Source organism: Herpailurus yagouaroundi, unplaced genomic scaffold, assembly GCF_014898765.1.
Source record: "Herpailurus yagouaroundi ecotype Mexico unplaced genomic scaffold, PumYag 530, whole genome shotgun sequence".
Classification (NCBI taxonomy): Eukaryota; Metazoa; Chordata; class Mammalia; order Carnivora; family Felidae; genus Herpailurus; species Herpailurus yagouaroundi.
Genome location: NW_024412747.1, coordinates 6564650 through 6584466, shown reverse-complemented (window position 1 = coordinate 6584466; position 19817 = coordinate 6564650). Strand labels below are relative to the sequence as shown.

The 19817-nt window shown below is 45.1% G+C and overlaps 1 protein-coding gene across 4 annotated transcripts in view; it reads left to right on the top strand.

Moving 5' to 3' along the window:
* Positions 1–1696: 1696 nt before the first annotated feature.
* NTPCR (nucleoside-triphosphatase, cancer-related) overlaps positions 1697–19817 on the top strand; it is a 37882-nt gene continuing 19761 nt past the window's right edge. For 2 of the 4 annotated variants that reach the window (XM_040464990.1, XM_040464991.1), the window contains exons 1-3: positions 1697–1837; positions 6279–6441; positions 6962–7058. In XM_040464990.1, coding sequence (XP_040320924.1) covers positions 1804–1837; positions 6279–6441; positions 6962–7058 — 294 coding nt within the window. In that variant the 5' untranslated portion in view covers positions 1697–1803. The remainder of the gene's footprint in view (positions 1838–6278; positions 6442–6961; positions 7059–19817) is intronic. The other 2 variants (XM_040464989.1, XM_040464992.1) reach the window with 2 other exon arrangements.

Here is a 19817-nt window from a genome sequence, read left to right as displayed (position 1 = left end):
ATATGCAATTATACCATGGTTCAATCGTAAGCAAAAGTTAATCTCAGCACAATACTTGAATAACATATTTATTCTAAAATGTGTTCCTAATTATTCTCTAATATAAGGTATTTCATCTGTTATTGATGTATAACACAGAGGAAACTTTACCAAAGACTCAGATCAATGAATTCTCATGAGGTTAAGACACCATGTAATTGCCACCCAAATAAATGGCTTTCAATGTAAAAAAAGCCCACATCCAACTACAGAAGAATTTTCTTTTTGTTCTCTGAGACAGCAGTTCCCTACATCTGGAGTCTGTATGCTCCTTGAGCTACCTAAACTGATGCCCGCGAATAGCTACCAGAATGCCACGTATACCATCAAAAGAAAATAATCCAACTCCTGGGGATCCTTGCAAATTATAAACTGTTGTTCAGTGCTGGGGATTTTTACATTAATTAGCAATTAATGTTTACAAGTGTTTTGGTAGCATGAAATATTTTTGGTAAAAAAACAAGAGTGTATTTATGACTGTGTACATGTTTCCTTTCTTTTCGAAACTACTACTATGGGTTTCCTTGGCTGCATCAGCTGGTCTTGATTCCAATTTGCCTGAGGTTAAAGATAAATGTAGGTGGAAAGCCCTACATTACCAGCGATGCGGCTTTGTAAATGTTGCCAAAATGATGGTAGCAGCTACACTGTGCAAATCTTACTTTTCAGATGATTACTTTTTAAATAGCTAAAATACTGAGGCCATCTGACTGATGTATATAGCAGGCTAAGGGGAGCCCTGGAGGTCCTGTGTGGGCACAGACCAATTAAGTTGAGCACTCAGTGAAATTGCTTTCTCAGCCAGGATGGAGAATGATTGATCACAAGTCAAACCGTACACATGTCAGGCTGAAAGAGTTTACAGGTAAATTTGGCCCAAGGCCATTGCCACTTCATTTCGCTGGCTGAAACACTTCAAGTGGTCAAGTGAGTGGGGGGAAAGCCACTTAATTCTTTGCGCAATGAGATCCTCCGGCGGGGTCTTGCGTTGGTTTCCATTACGGTATGGAGGTAAGAAAGACCAATTTCTGGTCTCCATATGCAATGACGGGGGCTGGGAGGTCTGTCTATAAACAAGTGGTTCTCAACCCCAGGGAACGTTGGAAATTGCTGGGGAGTTCAAAAAACAAACAAACAAAAAAAAAACACACACAAAAAAGATCCAGATCCTCAGGACACACCCAAGACCAAACACTCCGAATTTTCTGGAAGTGGAGCCCAGGCATTTAAGCACGTTTTATCAGGTAATTCTACGCGCACCTATGGTAGACGACGCTGGGCAAAGAGTTCGAATCGGTAGCAAAGCCTCCTCCCTCTGCGGAAGGTTTCTGAGACCAAACTTCCAGGAGGGTCGGGGTAATTTCAGCTTGCAGGTCCGGACGTCAGCGGCAGGACTTGGACCACGGCGCTCACCTAGCACAGCACCAGTTTAGTAATAGGCATTCTCACGCACGTCTCCTTTGGAGACCCACCCCCCGCCCCGTGAGCCGGAAATCTACGATCAAGTACAAGCGGCCGAAAAACCCCTAACCACCCCACTCCCGACCGCGGACGTCTCCACTGCGTAAGGAGATCAAGAGCCCAAGGCGCATGCGCGAGCAAGGCCGAGGGCTGAGGTTTGGGGGGCGGCGCTGAGGCGCCTGCGCGGCCGCGGGGGCGGTGCTTCCGGTCGGCGGAGGCGGGGCCCGGCGCACGCTGGGGGCGGAACCTGCACCGCGACCCCGACCCTGACCCGGGCCGCGACCTCCACCCGGGCCCACCGGAATGGCCCGGCACGTGTTCCTCACGGGGCCCCCAGGTAACCCCGCCCGGGTCTCCGCTTTTGGGCGGGGGGGGGGGGCAGCCGGGGTAGGCGGGAGGTGGGGGGCGTTCCCGTGTACTTGGGAAGGGGCGGCAGGCTCCAGGGTTCTCGCAGCTGGTCCCTAAAGTCCCCAGTGAATGTTACGGGCTCCGTGACCCCTTCCCAGAGAACGTGATTTGAAGTACAAAAGACAGGGCTAGAAACGAGGCCAAGACTGGTAAGAAAAAGAGCTGTGGTTTGGTAGCATGTGGGCTACTTTACGAAGGCATTAAAGGGGGGCGGGGGGTCCCACGGCAGCAAGCGTAAGGGCGCAGTGTTGAGCTCAGTGATGCGCGCACACGGTATTGCAGGATGCCCGCCGCGGCCGTGATTGACGGGAAGGTGCCCGGTTTCTGTGGATGGTCACACGTGCCGCCGCTACGGTGGCTCTGGCCTACCATCCGTAATGAGAGGAAGCGCAGGGTTTTCTCCTGAACTGTAGTGAAACTGAAGATGAGACTTCCCACTCCCCAGTTGCCTGCAAGGGTGAGGCCGGGGGACTCGGTGCCTCCAGGAAGCCCCTCCCAGGTCCTGTGTCTGTGGCTTTGGGCACATCCCTCAACCCTACGGGATCCTGATGGGAGAGTGTGCGTTCACGTGAAGCTGGAGGAGACGCTTTTTAAACCCAAGGCCCCACACGTGTATCCGGCGTGACTCAGGAAGGTGGTGGCAGCATCAGATGGGCCAAGGCAGAAAGATGGGTTGATTGGAGCAGAGAAAGTGATTTATTTCGTCAGCTCCTTTGCAAGGTGTGCCTAATGTTTAAGTGAACTGAGAGCTCCGGTATCACAGATTGTCATTCTGGGCCTAGAACCCTCTTTCGCTTTATTTTAGTGGTTATGTGTTGCCCAAGTAGCAAAGGGCATACTTAGCATTGTGGACTCCACAATGTTCTTTTTACCAGGCAATGGAGGCGCTGTGAGGAGACCGGTTTGAGAGATTTCTAACATCCAGAGTACTCCCTAATACTGCAAAAGACTGTCTTCTGAAAATTGATTCGTCAGTCCTTTATTTGAACCTAGGAATGCTGTTCTCTCAGCAGGCTGGCCTCAAGACATCTATGTGTTTCATAACAGAAGTCATCTGTTGTTGTGATAGGATCTGCCTGGCTCCTGGAGGTGGCTGGGGACAGAGAGGTGGGCCAGATCAATGCTGGTTCTTCTTCATGTCCCCTTTTTTAATAAAAGTTCCATGTACACACAGTTGAAAGACAAATGATTCTACAAGATAGCTTGCCTAAGCCTGTCCTAAAAACCACTCACCTTCTCTTTCTCTCCATCTTCCTAATGTAGTTATAGTGTAATTTTGATTAGCCCAGTACAGGTAAAAACTAATCACAGAAGAGCCATGTAGTTAGTAATCTATAATTTTCTTTTCCTTTTACACACAAGTCCTCTCCCCCCACCTTTGGAGTTACTGTCTGGTTTTTTTCATAGTTTCTTTCTCTCATCAACTTAGTCTCAAACTCTGCCTGCTATCTAAATCTAGTCTACATATTCAGATCATCAGGTAATGTGTCTTTTCAAAGAGGTCACGTTTTGTGGTATATGCTCAGTGCTCTGCTTGCGTCTCCTTGACACTTAATGTTTTTCCCAGCTGTCCAACCTGTGACCCATCTTAGAGGGCTTTCTCTGATTCTCTGATTTCTCTAGATTCTGTACCTGTGTGCAGAGCAGGCCCGACGGGCCAGGGAATTCCTGTCCCCCAGGAGCAGCCTCCAACCCATGAGAGACGGGATAAACTCTCTACTTCCTCAGCCCCCAGGCAGGAAAACTGACTCACGTGCCCAAAACTGTCTCCCAGAGTTCCCCAGTGGGATTAGCTATCCGCGGAGGTAACTTGCGTGATAATGCAGTTACTTCCCTTGGAGTCTTGGAGGTCACTTTCCAGATTGAACTTCCTGCCCTTGAATCTTTTATCTCAGGGTCAGCTTTATGAGAGAAGTAGAACCAAAAGGTTTCTGGAGCTTTCTGACCTGCCCTTCTTGCCTGTGTGTGGTATGGAGCCGTCATTTTGGGGTCTCCGTCAGCATAGGTTACCTCTTTGTGTAGACAGCTCTAGGGTAGTAGCTTAATTGATGGAGATGAAAAATTAACTGAAAGATGATTTTTTAGAGCTGATCTGGAAGGGGCTTGAGCCAGCACCGGTGTTCTGCCCAACACGCAGGACACAAAGCGTCCCCTTTTATCACAGCTGCCCCACGTTATCTTCTTCAAAATGCAGTGTTTTTTTTTTTCTTACGTTAAGAGTAATACCCACTTACTATTAGACCAGAAAAAAAAAAATCAAAGTTTTAGAGAAGAAAGTGACAATCACGTGGAATTACAACACACAGAAATAAGTGCTGTAAACTTTTCCATTTCTGTCTCAACATTTCCTGTAGATACATACACTTCACTTTAAAAAAAAAAAGCATAATAGGATAATGCTATATATATATGCCTGCTGTGTCTTAACCTGCTTTTTCTCCGTTTATCATTGCCATATTGCGGTCTGTTTTCTGTGCTAATAAAGACAGGTGAACAGTATTCTCTGTAAGGCCCGTATGGCATTCCTGCATATTTATATGTCGTTATATACATGGTACCGTAATTCACCACTCCCTTACTGGTCACCATATAGGTTGCTCTCTATATTTTGCTATTATCATGAAAACTGACGTAAAACCCCTATTCCACGTGTCTTTGTACTGTCGTCAGACTCTTGCTGAAGGTGAATTCCTAGACACACAATTGCTGTGTGCCGCGGAAGGCACGTTGAAGTCGCCCTTCAGAAAAGTACCAACTTACACATCCACCAATGCCACTGGCCCGTATTAACCAGGTTCTGCCGGGACTTTGCTAAACAGCAGGTACTGGGGCACAGAGCTGGGATGAAAACCCTACACGGTTCTCTTCCAGCCCCAGTGAGCACGTGGCTGGGATCCGCTTGGGTTGGTGTTCCTGGGCTAGAAGGCCAGCCGCCATCGTTTGTTAGTGTGAATTAGGAGGAGAGGTTTATTGAGTAACAGTTCATGGTTTATCTCATACAAGCTTAAAAGGTTTCTTGGGGAACCCTGATGACTCTGAGGAGGCAGCCATAGAAATAATATGACTTTACAACCCTGTGGTATCTCAGAATAGTCTATTGCAGGCTTGCCGGAGGATTCCCATTTTTTCCTTTTTTTTTTAATTTTATTTATTTATTTATTTTTTTCAACGTTTATTTATTTTTGGGACAGACAGAGACAGAGCATGAACGGGGGAGGGGCAGAGAGAGAGGGAGACACAGAATCGGAAACAGGCTCCAGGCTCCGAGCCATCAGCCCAGAGCCTGACGCGGGGCTCGAACTCCCGGACCGCGAGATCGTGACCTGGCTGAAGTCGGACGCTTAACCGACTGCGCCACCCAGGCGCCCCTATTTTTTCCATTTTTGATAACCGTGATGCCACTGACTTAAATGTCTATGGAGCAAGTCATGGATACACACAAAGGCACCTGTTAAATTATATGGTCCTTACTAATTGTGTAACCTCGGGTAACTCACCCATCCCCTCTGGGCCTCATCTGTAAAATAGAGACAAGAACGGTAACCGCCTGAGAGGGTCGTTGTCAGGATGGAACCCAGGAAATGCTTGTGAAGCCTGCTAGATAACGTGCCTGGCTCCACGGTGTCGGTGATTCCCTGTTGGTACCTGTAAACACACCCGAGTAGTTAACAGGCCAGGTAGATGGGGGTGGAGGTGATAGGTTGTAAGTGGGGAAGGCGTTGGGGGGCAAGCCAGAGGAACCGGGAAAACAGCGGAGGAGGTCATAGAAGGGGCTGCCGACCTGATCGGATCGCTCTTGTGAGAAAGTTTGAAGATTGCCATTTCTGGTGGTGGCAGTGGTATTTAAGGGACGCTTTTCTGGGAGACACAGCAATGTTAAGTCCACGGAGGAGTGAAGGGATTTTCGCGGGTAAGCGTAGGTCCAGAGTGTTGGGAAGGTTGAAATCCTAGTTTAAAGTGCCCAGCCTTCGACCCAAGCGTGACCAGTTTTGCATCCTGGTGAGAGCGTGGCCACCCAAGGAAGAGAGTAAACTTAGTTCCAGAAGCTTGTCTCAGAGGGTGCGGATGGCACTCGGCTGTCACCAGTAAGCCGCTCAGTTGGTTCTGGGATGGTATGTGTGACAAAATTAATAATGTTTCAGAATTTCAAAATAAAACTTTAAGATCCCATTCATATTTTTAGTATGCTTGAAATTGAAAAGTTTTAACACCTGGAACAATCAAAATGAAAGTGAATTAATATTCATAAAATTCCTTTGCAGCCCATTTCTCTCCCCCACTGTGATTGCTCTGAGGCCTTGAGTGCTGTTCCCTCCAGCAAGGGGGTGGTTCCTAATGGATTTTTTGTTGTTTTTTTGTTTTTCTTTCAGGAGTTGGGAAAACAACATTGATCCAGAAAGCCAGTGAGGTTTTAAAATCCTCTGGTGTGCCTATTGATGGATTTTACACAGAAGAAGTCAGACAGGCAGGGAGAAGAATAGGATTTGACGTTGTCACCTTATCCGGCACGCGGGGAGTTTTGTCTAGAATTGGGTACTGACATTTCATTTCTATGATGTTTTATTCTCCCTGGGCACAGGATCGAGCCAAATAATCTCTGATCCCTATCTTGAAGAATCTTGGGCCTTTGCGGATTTCTCAAGAAAGAAAACAGACTTTGAAACCACAATATGAAAAACAAAGTACAAAGATAGCATATTTCACTTAAAACTTACTCCACTGAGTACTAAATTTTTATCATTTTGTAATTCGTCATCCTGTTTCTTGTGCTACTTTTCCAAGATATTTGGGGCGCTGCCTCCCTGTAGCTTGGGGATCGGCACCCCCAGGGGTAACTTCCAGGGCTGGTGGCGGTGGTGTGGGCATACTTGTTGGAAACCCTGTTCTCAGGAGACGGCACGGCATCAGGTTAGCTTTGCATACTACTGCGTTTTGTGTAGGCGATGTCTCGGTGATTTAGCGTATGTCGAAGGGCCAGAGGCTCAGTGGCGTAGCTGCAAACCAGAAATCAATACAGGGGTCTTTTCAACAAATGCACTGTTTCTTTATTCAGCTCAGAGCCTCCACCTGGAAAACGCGAGTGCCGAGTTGGGCAGTATGTGGTGGATCTGACTTCCTTCGAGCAGTTGGCACTTCCGGTCTTGAGGAACGTAAGTGTGTGATTTCTGCTTCTGGAGCCCATCTCTTCTTCGTGCTCCTGGGAACAGAGTGGTTTTGCTCCTAAGGAGCGGCCAGTTTTGCATTTTACAATTTAAAAGTTTTCAAGTGACTGAGCTGTAAAGAAGGTATGCACCGTAATTTGATGTCACTATGAACTACAAATAAATTCCTCCTCACCCAAATTTAGCCCATGGAAATATTTTATACTGGGAGAACTCTGGTGCCCAGCCCCCAAGGCTCCCAAGGTTAAGTTTTTCCTTTGCCTTCCTCCTATTTATATCTTAACCCTGTTTTCACAGCACAACAAACATTTAGGAAGGGAAGATGTCATTATAGAAATATTACCATATTACACGTCTTCCTCGGCTTACGAGGGGTTACCTCCTTATAAACCCATCATAAGTTGAAAGTATGGTAAGTGGAAAACACATGTAATACATCTAATCTACTAACCAGCTGACCTTAAACATGTTCAGAACTCTTCACCTCAGCCTACGGTTGGCAAGATCATGTAACACAAAGCCTATTTTGTAATAAAATGTTGAATATCTCATGTAATATGTTGAATATTGTACAGAAAGGGAAATACATAATGGCTGTGTGGGTGCAGAATGGTTGTCAGTGTATTGGTTGTTTACCTTCATGAGCCTGTGGTTGCCTGGGGGGTGGGACTTGCTTCTCCTGCCCAGCATCGGGAGAGAGGATCCTGCATGCTACCGCTGGCCCAGGAAAAAGTCAGAATTTAAAAGTTGACCTCTGGGGGCGCCTGGGTGGCTCAGCCAGTTAAAGCATCTTACTTTGGATTTCAGCTCAGGTCATTATTTCACGGTTGTGAGATCAGGCCCCGCGTTGGGCTCTGCCAGGCATGGACCCTGCTCGGGATTCTCTCTCTCCTTCTCCCTCTGCCCCTCCCCAGCTTGGCACACAGGTGCTCGCTATGTCTCAAAAAAACCCATTTTTTTGACCTATGGTTTCTGGTGCATCCATATTGCTTTCACACCACCATAAAATTGAAAATCATAAGTTGAACCATCGTAAGTCCAGGACCATCTGTGATATACCGTATATCACTCTATTATCTGTTTTTTTATTTTGTTTTGTTTTGTTTTGTTTTTTTGTTTTTGTTTTTTAAACAGCGTATTGAGATATAATTCATATACCATACACGTCACTCGTTTAAAATATACAATTCACGGGGCACCTGGGTGGCTCAGTCAGTTAAACATCCGACTTCGGCCCAGGTCATGATCTTGTGGTCCATGGGTTCGTGTGCCGTGTTGGGCTCTGTGCTGACAGCTCAGAGCCTGGAGCCTGCTTCGGATTCTGTGTCTCCCTATTTCTCTGCCTCTCCTCTGCTTGTGCTGTGTCTCTCTCTCTCTCTCAAAAATAAACATTAAAATAAAAAAAAAGAAAAAATAAAATACACAATTCATCTTTTTCTAGTATATTCATACGATCATGCAGCCAGTCATCACGATCTAATTTTAGAACATTTCCATCGTTTCAGAAGGAAACCCCACACCCGTTAAGCAGTCATTCTTCATTCCTGTGTCTCTCCCAGCCCCTGGCAACCCCTGCCCTACCTTTCTTTGCCTGTCAGTTTGCCTGTTCTGGGCATTTCGTGAGAAGGGAATCATATAATATGTGGTGTTTTGTAACTAGCTTATTTAACTTAGCATAATGTTTTCAAGGTTTATCCACACTGTAGCACATATCATTCCTTTTCATGGTCAAATAATAGTCCATTATGTGGACATACCACATTTGGTTGATCTACCCATCTGTTGATGCTTCCACTTTTTGGTTATTGTGAATAATGCTGCTCTGAACATTCGTGTACAAGTGTTTGGGCAGATGTCTGTTTTCACTTCTCTTGGGCACACACTTAGGACTGGAGATGCCAGGTCAGGTGGTAATTCTGTATAAATCTTTTTAAGGAATTAGCAGACTTTTCCTGGCCAGCTTCACATTTCCACCAGCAGTGGGTGAGGATTCCAGTTTCTTCACATCTTTGTCAACACCAGTTATGGTCTTTTTTAATTTCATCCATTCTAATAGGTGTGAAGCATTGTCATATTGTGATTTTGATTTGTATTTCCCTGATGACTAGTGATGGTGAGCATCTTTTCATGTCCTTATTGGCCATCTGTGTATCTTTTTTTTTGAGATATGTTTATTCATTTGATTTGCCCATTTGTAAATTGGCTCAATTCTCTTTTTACTACTGAGTTGGGCGATTTTTTTTTTTTAAGTTTATTTTGAGAGAAAGAGCATGCACGCATGTTAGGGAGAGGCAGAGAGAGAATCCCAAGCAGGCTCCACACTGTCAGCACAGAGCCTGACTCAGGGCTCAAACTCACAAACCATTAGTTCATGACCTGAGCTGACAGAGCCACCCAGGCGCCCCTAAGGTTTTTAAAAAAAAATTTTTAAGTGTTTATTTATTTTTAAGAGAGAGAGAGGGAGACAGAGCACAAGTGGGGGAGGGGCAGAGAGAAGGGGAGACACAGAATCCAGGCTCCGGGCTCTGAGCTGCCAGCACAGAGCCTGACGTGGTGCTTGAACTCACGAGCAGCGAGACCATGACCTGAGCTGAAGTCAGACGTCCACTCAACCAGCTGAGCCACCCAGGCGCCCTTAAGATTTTTTTATAAGTTCTGGATACCAGTCTGTTATCAGTTATATGATTTGCAAGTATATTCTTTCATTCTGTAGATATTTTCCCTTTCTTTATGGTGTCATTTGAAATATGAATGTTTTTGAGAAGTCCAGTTTATCTGTTTTTCTTACGTTGTATGTGCTTTTGGTGTTGTAGCAAAGAAGACTTTGCCTGACCTAATTTCGTAAAGTTTAACTCCTATGTGTTCTTCTAGGAGTTCTGTAGTTTTACTGTTACATACAGGCGTGTAGTCCAAAGTAATTTTTGTATATGGTGTTATCCAAATTCCTCCTTTTGCATATAAATATCCAGTCGTTTCAGTACCATTTGTTGAAGACTGTTCTCTTTCCATTTAATTGTCTTGACACTCTTGTTGAAGTCAGTTGACCATGAATGTAGGGATTAACCTTGGACTCCAAATTCGATTCCATTTATCCTTATGTCAGTTCAGTCTATTCTTAGGTCAGTAGTACTCTGTCTTACTGAAGTTTGGATTCTGATTGGGTTGTATTGAATCTGTAGATGAATTTGGGGAGTATTGCCACCTTAATAATATAAAGTCTTTTGATCCATCCACATGAGATCTCTTTCCATTTACCTATATTGTTTTGTAGTTTCTAGCCTACATGTCTTATACTTCTTTTTAAAAAATTTTATATCTTAGTATTTTACACTTTGGGGTGCTATTGTAAATGGAACCGTTTTCTTAATTTCATTTTTGGAATTATTACTAATGTATAGAAGTACAAGTGATTTTTGTTTATTGATCGGTTTTGTATCCTGTCACCTTGGTGAATTTGTTTATTGGTTCTGAGTTTTCCAGTGAATTCCTTAGAATTTTCTTTGTGGAAAATCATGTCATCTACAAATAGAGATGGTTTTACTTTTTCATTTCTACTTTCGATGCCTTTTATTTCATTTTCTTGCCTAATTGCCCTGGTTAGAACCTTCAGTTCACTGTTGAATGGGACATACTCATCTTGTTCCTGATTGTAGGGAGAAAGCATTTAACCTTTTATCATAAAGTATGATGTTGTCTTTGGGTTACTTGCAGATGGCCATTACCGGGTTGAGGAAGTCCCTTTTTATTCCTAGTTTGTCAAGTATTTTACAACGAAGAAGTGTTGGGTTTTGTCAGATCCTTTTTCTGCATCTACAGAGGTGATGATGTGGTTTTTATCCTTTATCGTATTAATAGAGTGTATTATGTTAATTGATTTTTGAATGTTAAACCAGCCTTGGTTCTTGAAATAAATCCCTCTTGGTCATGATGTGTGATTGTTTTTATATGTTGATGGATTCAAAAGGATTGTATGCAAATCCTTTTATATGTTGCTGGATTTTTATATGTTTGCAAATATTTTGTTGACGGTTTCCATGTCTGTATTCATTAGGGGTGTGGTCTGTAGCTTTCTTGTGATATCTTTGTCTGAGTTTGGTATCAGAATAATACTGACCTCAGAATAAGTTGGGACGTGTTCCTTCCTCTTCTGAGTTTTAGAAGAGTTTGTGAAATATTGGTATTAATTTTTTCTTTGGATGTTTGATATACTTTACCAGTGAAGCCCTGTGGCCTGGGCTTTTCTTCAGGGGAAGCTCTTTAATTACGAATTCAGTCTCTACTTGTATAGAGGTCCTGAGTTTTTATTTCTTGTTGAGTCAGTTGTGGTAATCTGTGTCATTTAGTAACTTGTTTTACTTACCTAATTTGTGGGCATACAGTTGTTTGTATATTCCCTTATAATCTTATTTATTTTGTGAGATCAGTGTGTTTTCCCTTCTCTTCACGCCTTATGTTAGTTATTTAAGTTCCCTCACGCCACCCCCCCTCCTTTTTTTTTTTTTTTGGCCAGGAAAAGATGTGTCAATTTAGTCAAACCAGTTTTTGCCTTTGGAGTATATATTACTTTTTTAAATTCATTCATCAAATATTTATCAAATCCTAGCTATACACTTGCGAGCAAAACAGACATGTTTTCTCCTTCCTCCAGACTCAGTCGAGTGGGAAGTGTAGACATTGAACAAGCAAGTGGACAGTTGTCATAAACACCGTGAAGGTGACAAGTGGGGTGCTGTGAGAGGTGCCAGGAGCTGACTAGATCAGGTGACCAGGGTGGAGCTCTGGGGAGGTGACGTGTAACTGAAATGGAAGATGGGGAGGCACCGTCACTTCAGAGGGAGACTACGGGCCTGTTGGGGGGGCGGGGTGGGAGGTTCTATGGAGAATACTACAGATGATGGAAAGAGATAAACTGAGGCCCCACTGCCCTGGGGTGGGAGTAGGTAAAGAAGAAGGTGTGGTTGGTAAGGGGGGTGGGACCACACGATCAGGGCCTAGTAGACTCTGAGTTTCATTTAATTTGTGATAGACATACTGCTTTGATGTACTTTTACGGAAATTGGATGGTGCAGACTTGGGCTCCCGAGGCAGGTCTGAACCTTCCAGAGGCATCTGTTATGCCAGCAGTAGAATCCAGGGTCTTTCGCTTGGCCTGGTGGGCTTTTTGCCATGTGGCCCGCTAACCTCCGACCTCCTGTCACCGTTCCCCAGCCACGTGTCCCCCACACGTGCTGGGGCCGGTGCCATGCCAGCCTTTGGCTCTCAGCCCTGGCCGTTTTCTTTGGTTGGTGCACTCTTCTCTTTGCCTGTCTGCTCTGTTTTGACATTTGGGGCTTGGCTAACATGTGCAGTTGGGGGCTTTGATAGTTGGCCGAGGCTGCTGAAAATTTTAAGTCTAGCCTGCGGAGGGTAGTTCTGATTTCAGAGGGCTGGTGGGGTCTTGTGCTCTGGTTTGCTAGGGGGCTGCTGCTCCTCAGGACCCGCCTTCTCCTGGGCTTCCTCCCCCTCGCTGGCTCCCCTCACCTCCTGCCTTTTGGAACCTTCCCTTGGTCCCGTCCCGGGTCTGTTGTGGCCACTGTATTGGTGGGAGCAGTCAGAGAACAGGATATTTTTCTCTCTAGTTCTTTTCCCACCAGATGCATACCCTCTGCTTAAATGATCAAAGGGCAAGTGACGCACTTCAAATGAAATTCCTGTTGAAGACTCTGGCTTTGGGCACTGGATCAATACAGAGAATTGATTTTTACTTAACCTTGCTTAGAACAGACTGAATCCTGGGAGAGCGGTGCGCACATACGTGCTTGGCGTCTGTCTGCAAGATTATATAAGAAGTCATACGCTGACTGCAGTAAGAGCTTGAGTCTCTTTTTTAATTAAAAAACAAAGGAAAGCGGACACCTCCCAATTTTTGATACTTTGATCACCAAACCCAGACATCTTTGTTTTGGGAAGACTTCCCAGGCTGCAGCTTCTTATCTAGTCGAGGTCACAGATTTTTTTTTCTGAACTACACATTTTTCTCCCATCTCATATATATGTTTTGTTGGGATGAAGAAAGAAAAAGGAATTAGTGTTTTGCCTTCAGACTTAAAAAAAAGAATGAAAGGTGGGGCACCTGGGTGGCTCAGTCGGTTGAGCTTCCAGCTTCGGCTCAGGTCACGATCTCGCGGTCCGGGAGTTCAAGCCCCGCGTCGGGCTCTGGGCTGCCAGCTCGGAGCCCGGAGCCTGCTTCCGATTCTGTGTCTCCCTCTCTCTCTGCCCCTCCCCCGTTCATGCTCTGTCTCTCTCTGTCTCAAAAAAAGAACAAAAGAAAAAAGTACAAAGGTAATTACATGACAGAAATAAGAATATAAAGAGATAGTATGGGCAACTAACATAACCTGAAAGCTTTAGAAAGCACATTTAGGCAGGTGGAAACCTTGATGCAGACAGCCCGTTAGTTTATAGTGCCCGGGATGTCAGAAAACACTAACTCTCACTGTACATTAAGAATTATCTATGAAGGGGCACCTGGGTGGCGCAGTCGGTTAAGCGTCCGACTTCAGCCAGGTCACGATCTCACAGTCTGTGAGTTCGAGCCCCGCGTCAGGCTCTGGCCTGATGGCTCGGAGCCTGGAGCCTGTTTCCGATTCTGAGTCTCCCTCTCTCTCTGCCCCTCCCCCATTCATGCTCTGTCTCTCTGTCCCAAAAATAAATAAACATTGAAAAAAAAAATTAAAAAAAAAAAAAAAAGAATTATCTATGAAGTGCCTCCTACATGTAAGAAATTTCACTGTGGATGACCAATATTTTTGAGTTGTGTCTAATGAAAAGCATAAGGGAAATAATCCTCGGGGCTGGTAGGGGTGTGCCTGCTCTGAGCGGGGAGGTAGGAACCGAGCTGGAGCCTAAGAGCTGCTGGAGGCCGGGGCAGGGCTGGAGGGGGAGGCACAGATGTGACCCCGGCCCCGGCTTGCTTCATTTCCTTAGGCCGGAGTGGAGACTGATGGACTCTCATGGGCACACGTGGTTAATAAAGGAGAACACAGTAAGACGGGGAAACACTGTAGACTCAGTAAGGGTTTTAGAAAGTCCTACGTAGGGTTGAATATCGTTGATTCTTTTTGTCATTCCACCGGTGGCTTCTTTCCCTTATTTGACCATGTTTATTGTTCTCCTGAATTTTAACATTCTCCCTACTCAAGGTAGCAGATTTGTAAAAAATATGAAACAGAAATGAAGAAGGGGCACCTGGTTGGCTCGGTCAGTTAAGCGTCTCTTTAGTTCAGCTCAGGTCATGATCTCATGGTTGGTTAGTTCGAGCCCCGCCTTGGGCTCGGGGCTTACAGCACAGTGCCTGCTTGGGATTCTTTCTCTCCCTGTCTCTCTGCCCTTCCCCTGCTTTCACGGTCGCGCGCTCTCGCTCTCTCTCAAAAAATAAGTAAAAATAAACCTAAAAAGGGGTGCCTGGGTGGCTCAGTCGGTTGAGCGTCCGACTTCAGTTCAGGTCATGATCTCACAGCTTGTGGGTTCGAGCCCCGCGTCAGGCTCTGTGCTGACAGGTCGGAGCCCGGAGCCTGCTGCGGAATCTATGGCTCCCTCTCTTACTCTTTGTCCCTCCCCTGCTCATGCTCCGTCTCTCTCAAAAATAAAAAATAAATAAACATTAAAAAAAAATTTTTTTTAAATCCTAAAAAAATAAAGAAGAAAATAGGAATAACTCCTAATCTTCTCACTGGGTTAACCACTGTTAGTGTATTTCATTTCTTCCTTCTTTCTACTTGATTTGTTCCATCGTTCCATAATGGGGGAAAACACTTCGTATCATTTTGTATGATTGGGTTTTTCCCCTTATTATGACTGAGTGACATGGGAATGGCCTTCCAACAGGATCACCTTCACAACTGTGATCATTTAATGATTGCGCAGTATTTCATAGTGTGGATTTTCACCTTTGACTTCAGCATTATCCCCTCAAGTGTCAGATGTTAACCCTTTGTACACCAGCCTTCTCTCCAGCCCTAGTTGTTTCCCTGGGGGAGGATCTGAGGGTGGACATCCTGGATTGGGGGGTTGTGAACTTCTGAGGCTCTCTGCGTGCTGCTGGGGTGTTCCCGTGACACTTGTGGCCCTTTGTGCATGTGCGCGCGCGCACACACACACACACACACACACACACACACACCCAGCATGTGGGCGTGTTGGTCTCCTTGCTCCTTCGCCAACACCTGGCACTCTGCTGGTCTTCAGTTTTCCATCCTTCTTTCCAACACTTCTTTGCTTGGATTCATGTTGTTAAGTTGCTAATGAGGTCAAATGTTTGTTAGTTTATTGTGTACTTTTTTAATCTAATTGTTTTTGTTTATTCCTCTAACCATTCTTTTCCTTTTGCCTTAAAAATATCTTTCATAAGGCAGATGACCTTTTTATATTTATCGATTGCGTTTTTCTCAGTTTTTCGCTTTGCTGATCTATCTTTCTTTCATTCTTTTCATATTGAGAAAGTCTGTCCGTTTTCCGAGTTAATTTGGAATTTGTTTCTTCTGTAGTACCTTTTTTTTTAAAAAAACATTTATGTTTTTAATCCATCTGGATTTACTTTGAGTGTAAAATACAATGAGACTCTCAATTGCTTTTCTTCCAAATGCTTAGCCGGTTTACCAAAGCCATTTGTTAAATAACCCAGTTGTCATTCATTTATTATGCCTTGTTAATTATATTAAGAAATGTGTGTGTGTGTGTGTGTATAATGTTTTACAGTCATCTGTTCTTTTGCTTGTTTGAGCCTTACATCAGTAGCACACTGTTTTAGTTGCCACGCTGTCTTATCGTTTAAAAAGTTGTCTTATCCATTCTTGTCTGTCCATTTTTCCAAATCCTAGTAGTGTTGATGGTAATGGTGGTGGTGGTGGAGGAAGTGGTTAACAGTTACCGAGCACAAACTCTGCAGCAGCCGCTAACTCATTTACTCCCCAGAATAATACTCTGTTCCTGTTTTATAGACGAGGAAACTAAGACAGGACAGAAATTTAAATTCCCCCAAGGCACACAGCTTATTAGTGGTAGAGCTAGCCTGAATGGTGGAAATAAGACTATTATCCATCGCAAAAAGTCTCATGTGGGAGCACCTGGGTGGCTCCGTCGGTTGAGCGACCGACTTCGGCTCAGGTCACAGTCTCGCGGTCCATGAGTTCGAGCCCCGCGTCGGGCTCTGTGCTGACAGCTCCAAGCCTGGAGCCTGTTTCAGATTCTTTGTTTCCTGCTGTCTCTGCCCCTCCCCCACTCGCACTCTGTCTCTTTCTCTCTCTCTCAAAAATAAATATTAAAAAAAATTTTTTTTAAAGTCTCATATGGAGTGATTAGAACTATATGAAATGAGTCATTTGGATAGAAAAGGATATCTTAAGTTTTCAGACAACGTTTACTCCCCAGAGCTGAAAACCTGGTATCTCTGGCTTTCCATTTCTTAGTTTAAAAAAAAAAAAAACTTTGTTTTTTGGTAAGGTTATTTAAGAGGTTTCTTCTGTTTTCCGATGCTTCTGTAGTTAGGATTTTTTTTGCCAGTTTTTTATTGATCACAGCTAACAGGCTAATGCTGGCCTTTTCCATAATGGTCTCTTTGACAGCCACACTGAATGCTTTATTAGAATTTGTTGCAATGTAGGATTTAGCATTGTATTGGCTCCCAATATACCTCCTACTCACACAAAAAGGTAATAGATTCTAAGGTTTTAAATAACAAACAACATCTACTCAAAGCCTGGTTTTCTAGGCTGCACCATGTTCTTTGTAATTAAGATCCATGAAAGGTCTAAGAAGCTAGAACCAGAACACCCAAGGAAAATCCTAGTCGAACCCGTTTTGATCAAAGTGAGGCTTTTGGCGTAGATTTGTTTTCAAAAGCAGGATCTGCTTTTGATTCTGAAATGAGATTCTGCTTCAGATCTTTGAAACTTCCTTTGAAAGTCAGAGGATTCCTGTCTGGGGAAAGGTTATTTTGTTACCACTTGACCTGGAATTGCCACTTAGTGTTTCAGGCCAGTAGGCTTTAGAGAGAATTTAGAAGAATCCATTTCTAGTCAGGATCCGTTCCTGAAAGGTTGACAGGAGCCCAAGCCTTGCTTTTGAATTTCCTTCATTGTTAGCAAATGTGACATTTTTTCTTTGTTCCTCCTCACTTTCTATTTCTGTACCTCATGATCATACATATGCACTGCAAGATCACCAGAGAAATAAAAAGCTGTCTGGCGCCAACATAAAAATTAATTTTAAAATCGTCAGTGAAAACATGGCTGCAGTGAATCAAAATCAGAAAAGGAGCTGGAGGTTCAGTGTGAGGTCGGCTCTGCGGTTTACCTTGTAGGACTTGTCATGGCAGCCCTTCCTGGTAATCTCTGTGGGGCCGCATCCCTGTCAGGGGCCCCCAGGGGAGATGTGAAACCGGCCCCCTTCGTTGGCAGGGCAGAGGGAGACCCAAAAAGAGGCAGGCGCTCATCCGAGGCTGGTAGGTGGGCAGTTGTAATCGGCAGAGGGAACTTCTGTGCAAGGCCTGCCCTGGACCGGCAACATGAGAGGGTCCCTGCTCCCACCTGCCAGATCTTAAGAGTTTAGAGAGCGAGAGAGAGACGCCTTGACTGCGTTCAGGCAGGTATATTGTGCAGGTGTTGTGGACACCACGTCAGTGTCTCAGGGCTGCGTCCTTGGAGCGGCCTCTGGGAGCGAGAAAGGCAAGTGGAGGGCTCATCCCAAGGACGGGATGGGGTGAGGAGCCTCCCACCACTTGGGTCCAGCTCACGGGTCAACTGGTGGTCGCGTCTTCTCTGTGACCTTCCCCGGCAGCCTCCCTGATGCTCCCGGACAGGGTCTGACGCTCGGTTACTTGTCACTGCCGGTCTTGGTGAGCCTCTGTGACATAGGTGCCGAGCAGGCACCTTGGGCTGCCTTGGGCTTCTCTGCCTCCGTGCAGTTCCTTCCTGCCACCCGCTCCCAAGAGGCACGGCGGAGTGCTCCCTGAGCGGGCCTGGGGCAGAAGTTGCGTAAACTGTTGCCTTTCTGCCTTTCACCCATCCGCCTTGCCCCGTTTGCGGCACTCGCCACTGGCCGTGTCGTCTGGCACGCGTCAGTCCGAGGCCCTGCCTCCTTCGGAAGGAAGCTCACCCGCGGTGGGTTGTGCCTTGCTTGACGCTTAGACTGAGAAAACCTGAGTGTGAGCGTTCTCTTTTTTTTGTATTGATTCTAATTTTTGTCAGTTGTATTGGGATGTAATGTTCCTCGTAGAGAAAATGAGCAGGATAAGAATAATGCAGGACCACCTATATACTTGTTATCCAGAATCATCTGTCGTTAACATTTGCCCTGTGTGCGCTCACCCTCTCTCCCCACGTGTGCGCCCATGTGTGTTCGTACAAACACATAAATTTGTGGGGGGAACCATTTGAGAGTATGTTGCAGTCATCGGGGGGCTTCGCTTCTAAATGTTCAGTACAGTTTTCCTGAGAATAAGGACATAGTCTTGCATAATCAGTATAGTTCTCAACCTAAGTAAATTTTACACCAAGAAAATACTAATAATCTACATTCCTCTGCCGTTTCGTCAGTTGCCTTAGGGCTGTCCTTTGTAACCTTTTTCCGTCTGGGCCAGGGTCCGGTATTACATTTAGTTGTCATATCTCCACGAGTTCCTTTAATCTGGAACGTCTTCTCAGGTCATCCTTCGTCATGTATGACATTGGCATTTTCAGAGAAAAGGTCCTACTTTCACAGGACATTCCTCTTTGGAGCTTTTCTGGTGTTTCTTTGTGACAGCTTCCGTCGGAAGACTGCATGACTGGTGCCGTGCCTTTCTCGGGCGTCTGCCCTCGCGGCGCGCCATGTTTGGTGATGTTGGTTTTGGTTACCTGAGCAAAGAATCGTCCAAACTCCCAATGTGTATTTACTCTTTTTTCCTTTGAAATTAATTCGCGTCGAGTGGGGAGACATGTTAAGGCCGTGCACATCCTCCTCATCAAAATTTCTCCTAGTTAATTCTGATTTCTTTTAACTTTATTGGATTATCTGAAAATAATAATTTTCACTCTGGACTTTGACTGGGAAGCCAGTTTAACTGCTGCCTTTTGAAATATTTTCTGTACCAAGGTGAGCAGTAATTAAGCATACAATCATTGTTCATTCGAAGGCTGAATTACAAAAGCCATAATGGTTGATCTTTCCTCATCACCTCTGCCCTTCTTTACTTCTGTCCAGTCTCCTCATGAGTTATAAAAGAAGTCATCACTGTTCCACTGTAGCCAAGTCATTCAGCTTTCTCTCTCCTAGGTAATTTCTAATCAAAGGATGTCAGACCACAAAGATACTAAACCTGATGGGGCACCCGGGTGGCTCAGGCGGTTGAGCGTCTGACTTTTGATTTCAGCTCAGGTCATGATCTCCTAGCTCAAGAGTAGAAGCCCCTGTGCTAACAGTGCAGAACCTGCTTGGGATTCTCTCTCTCCCTTTCTCTGCCTCACCCCTGCTCATGCTCTCTTTCTCTTAAGATAAATAAATAAATCTTAAAAAAAAAAAAAAAAAGATCCTAAGCTTGAATCAAATTTAAATGTTGACTGAGGATTTTACTAAGCAAGAGGAGTTTCTAAAAACATAGTTAGTAGAAACAAAGCTGATAAGGAAGTGGCAGGAGTTAGCACGTGGGGGGTACCTGGTCCTCTCTCGCTGAGTGCGAGGGAGAGAGGTGGAGGGCGGAGGGCCCTTTCCCTGCAGGTCACATCTTACCGC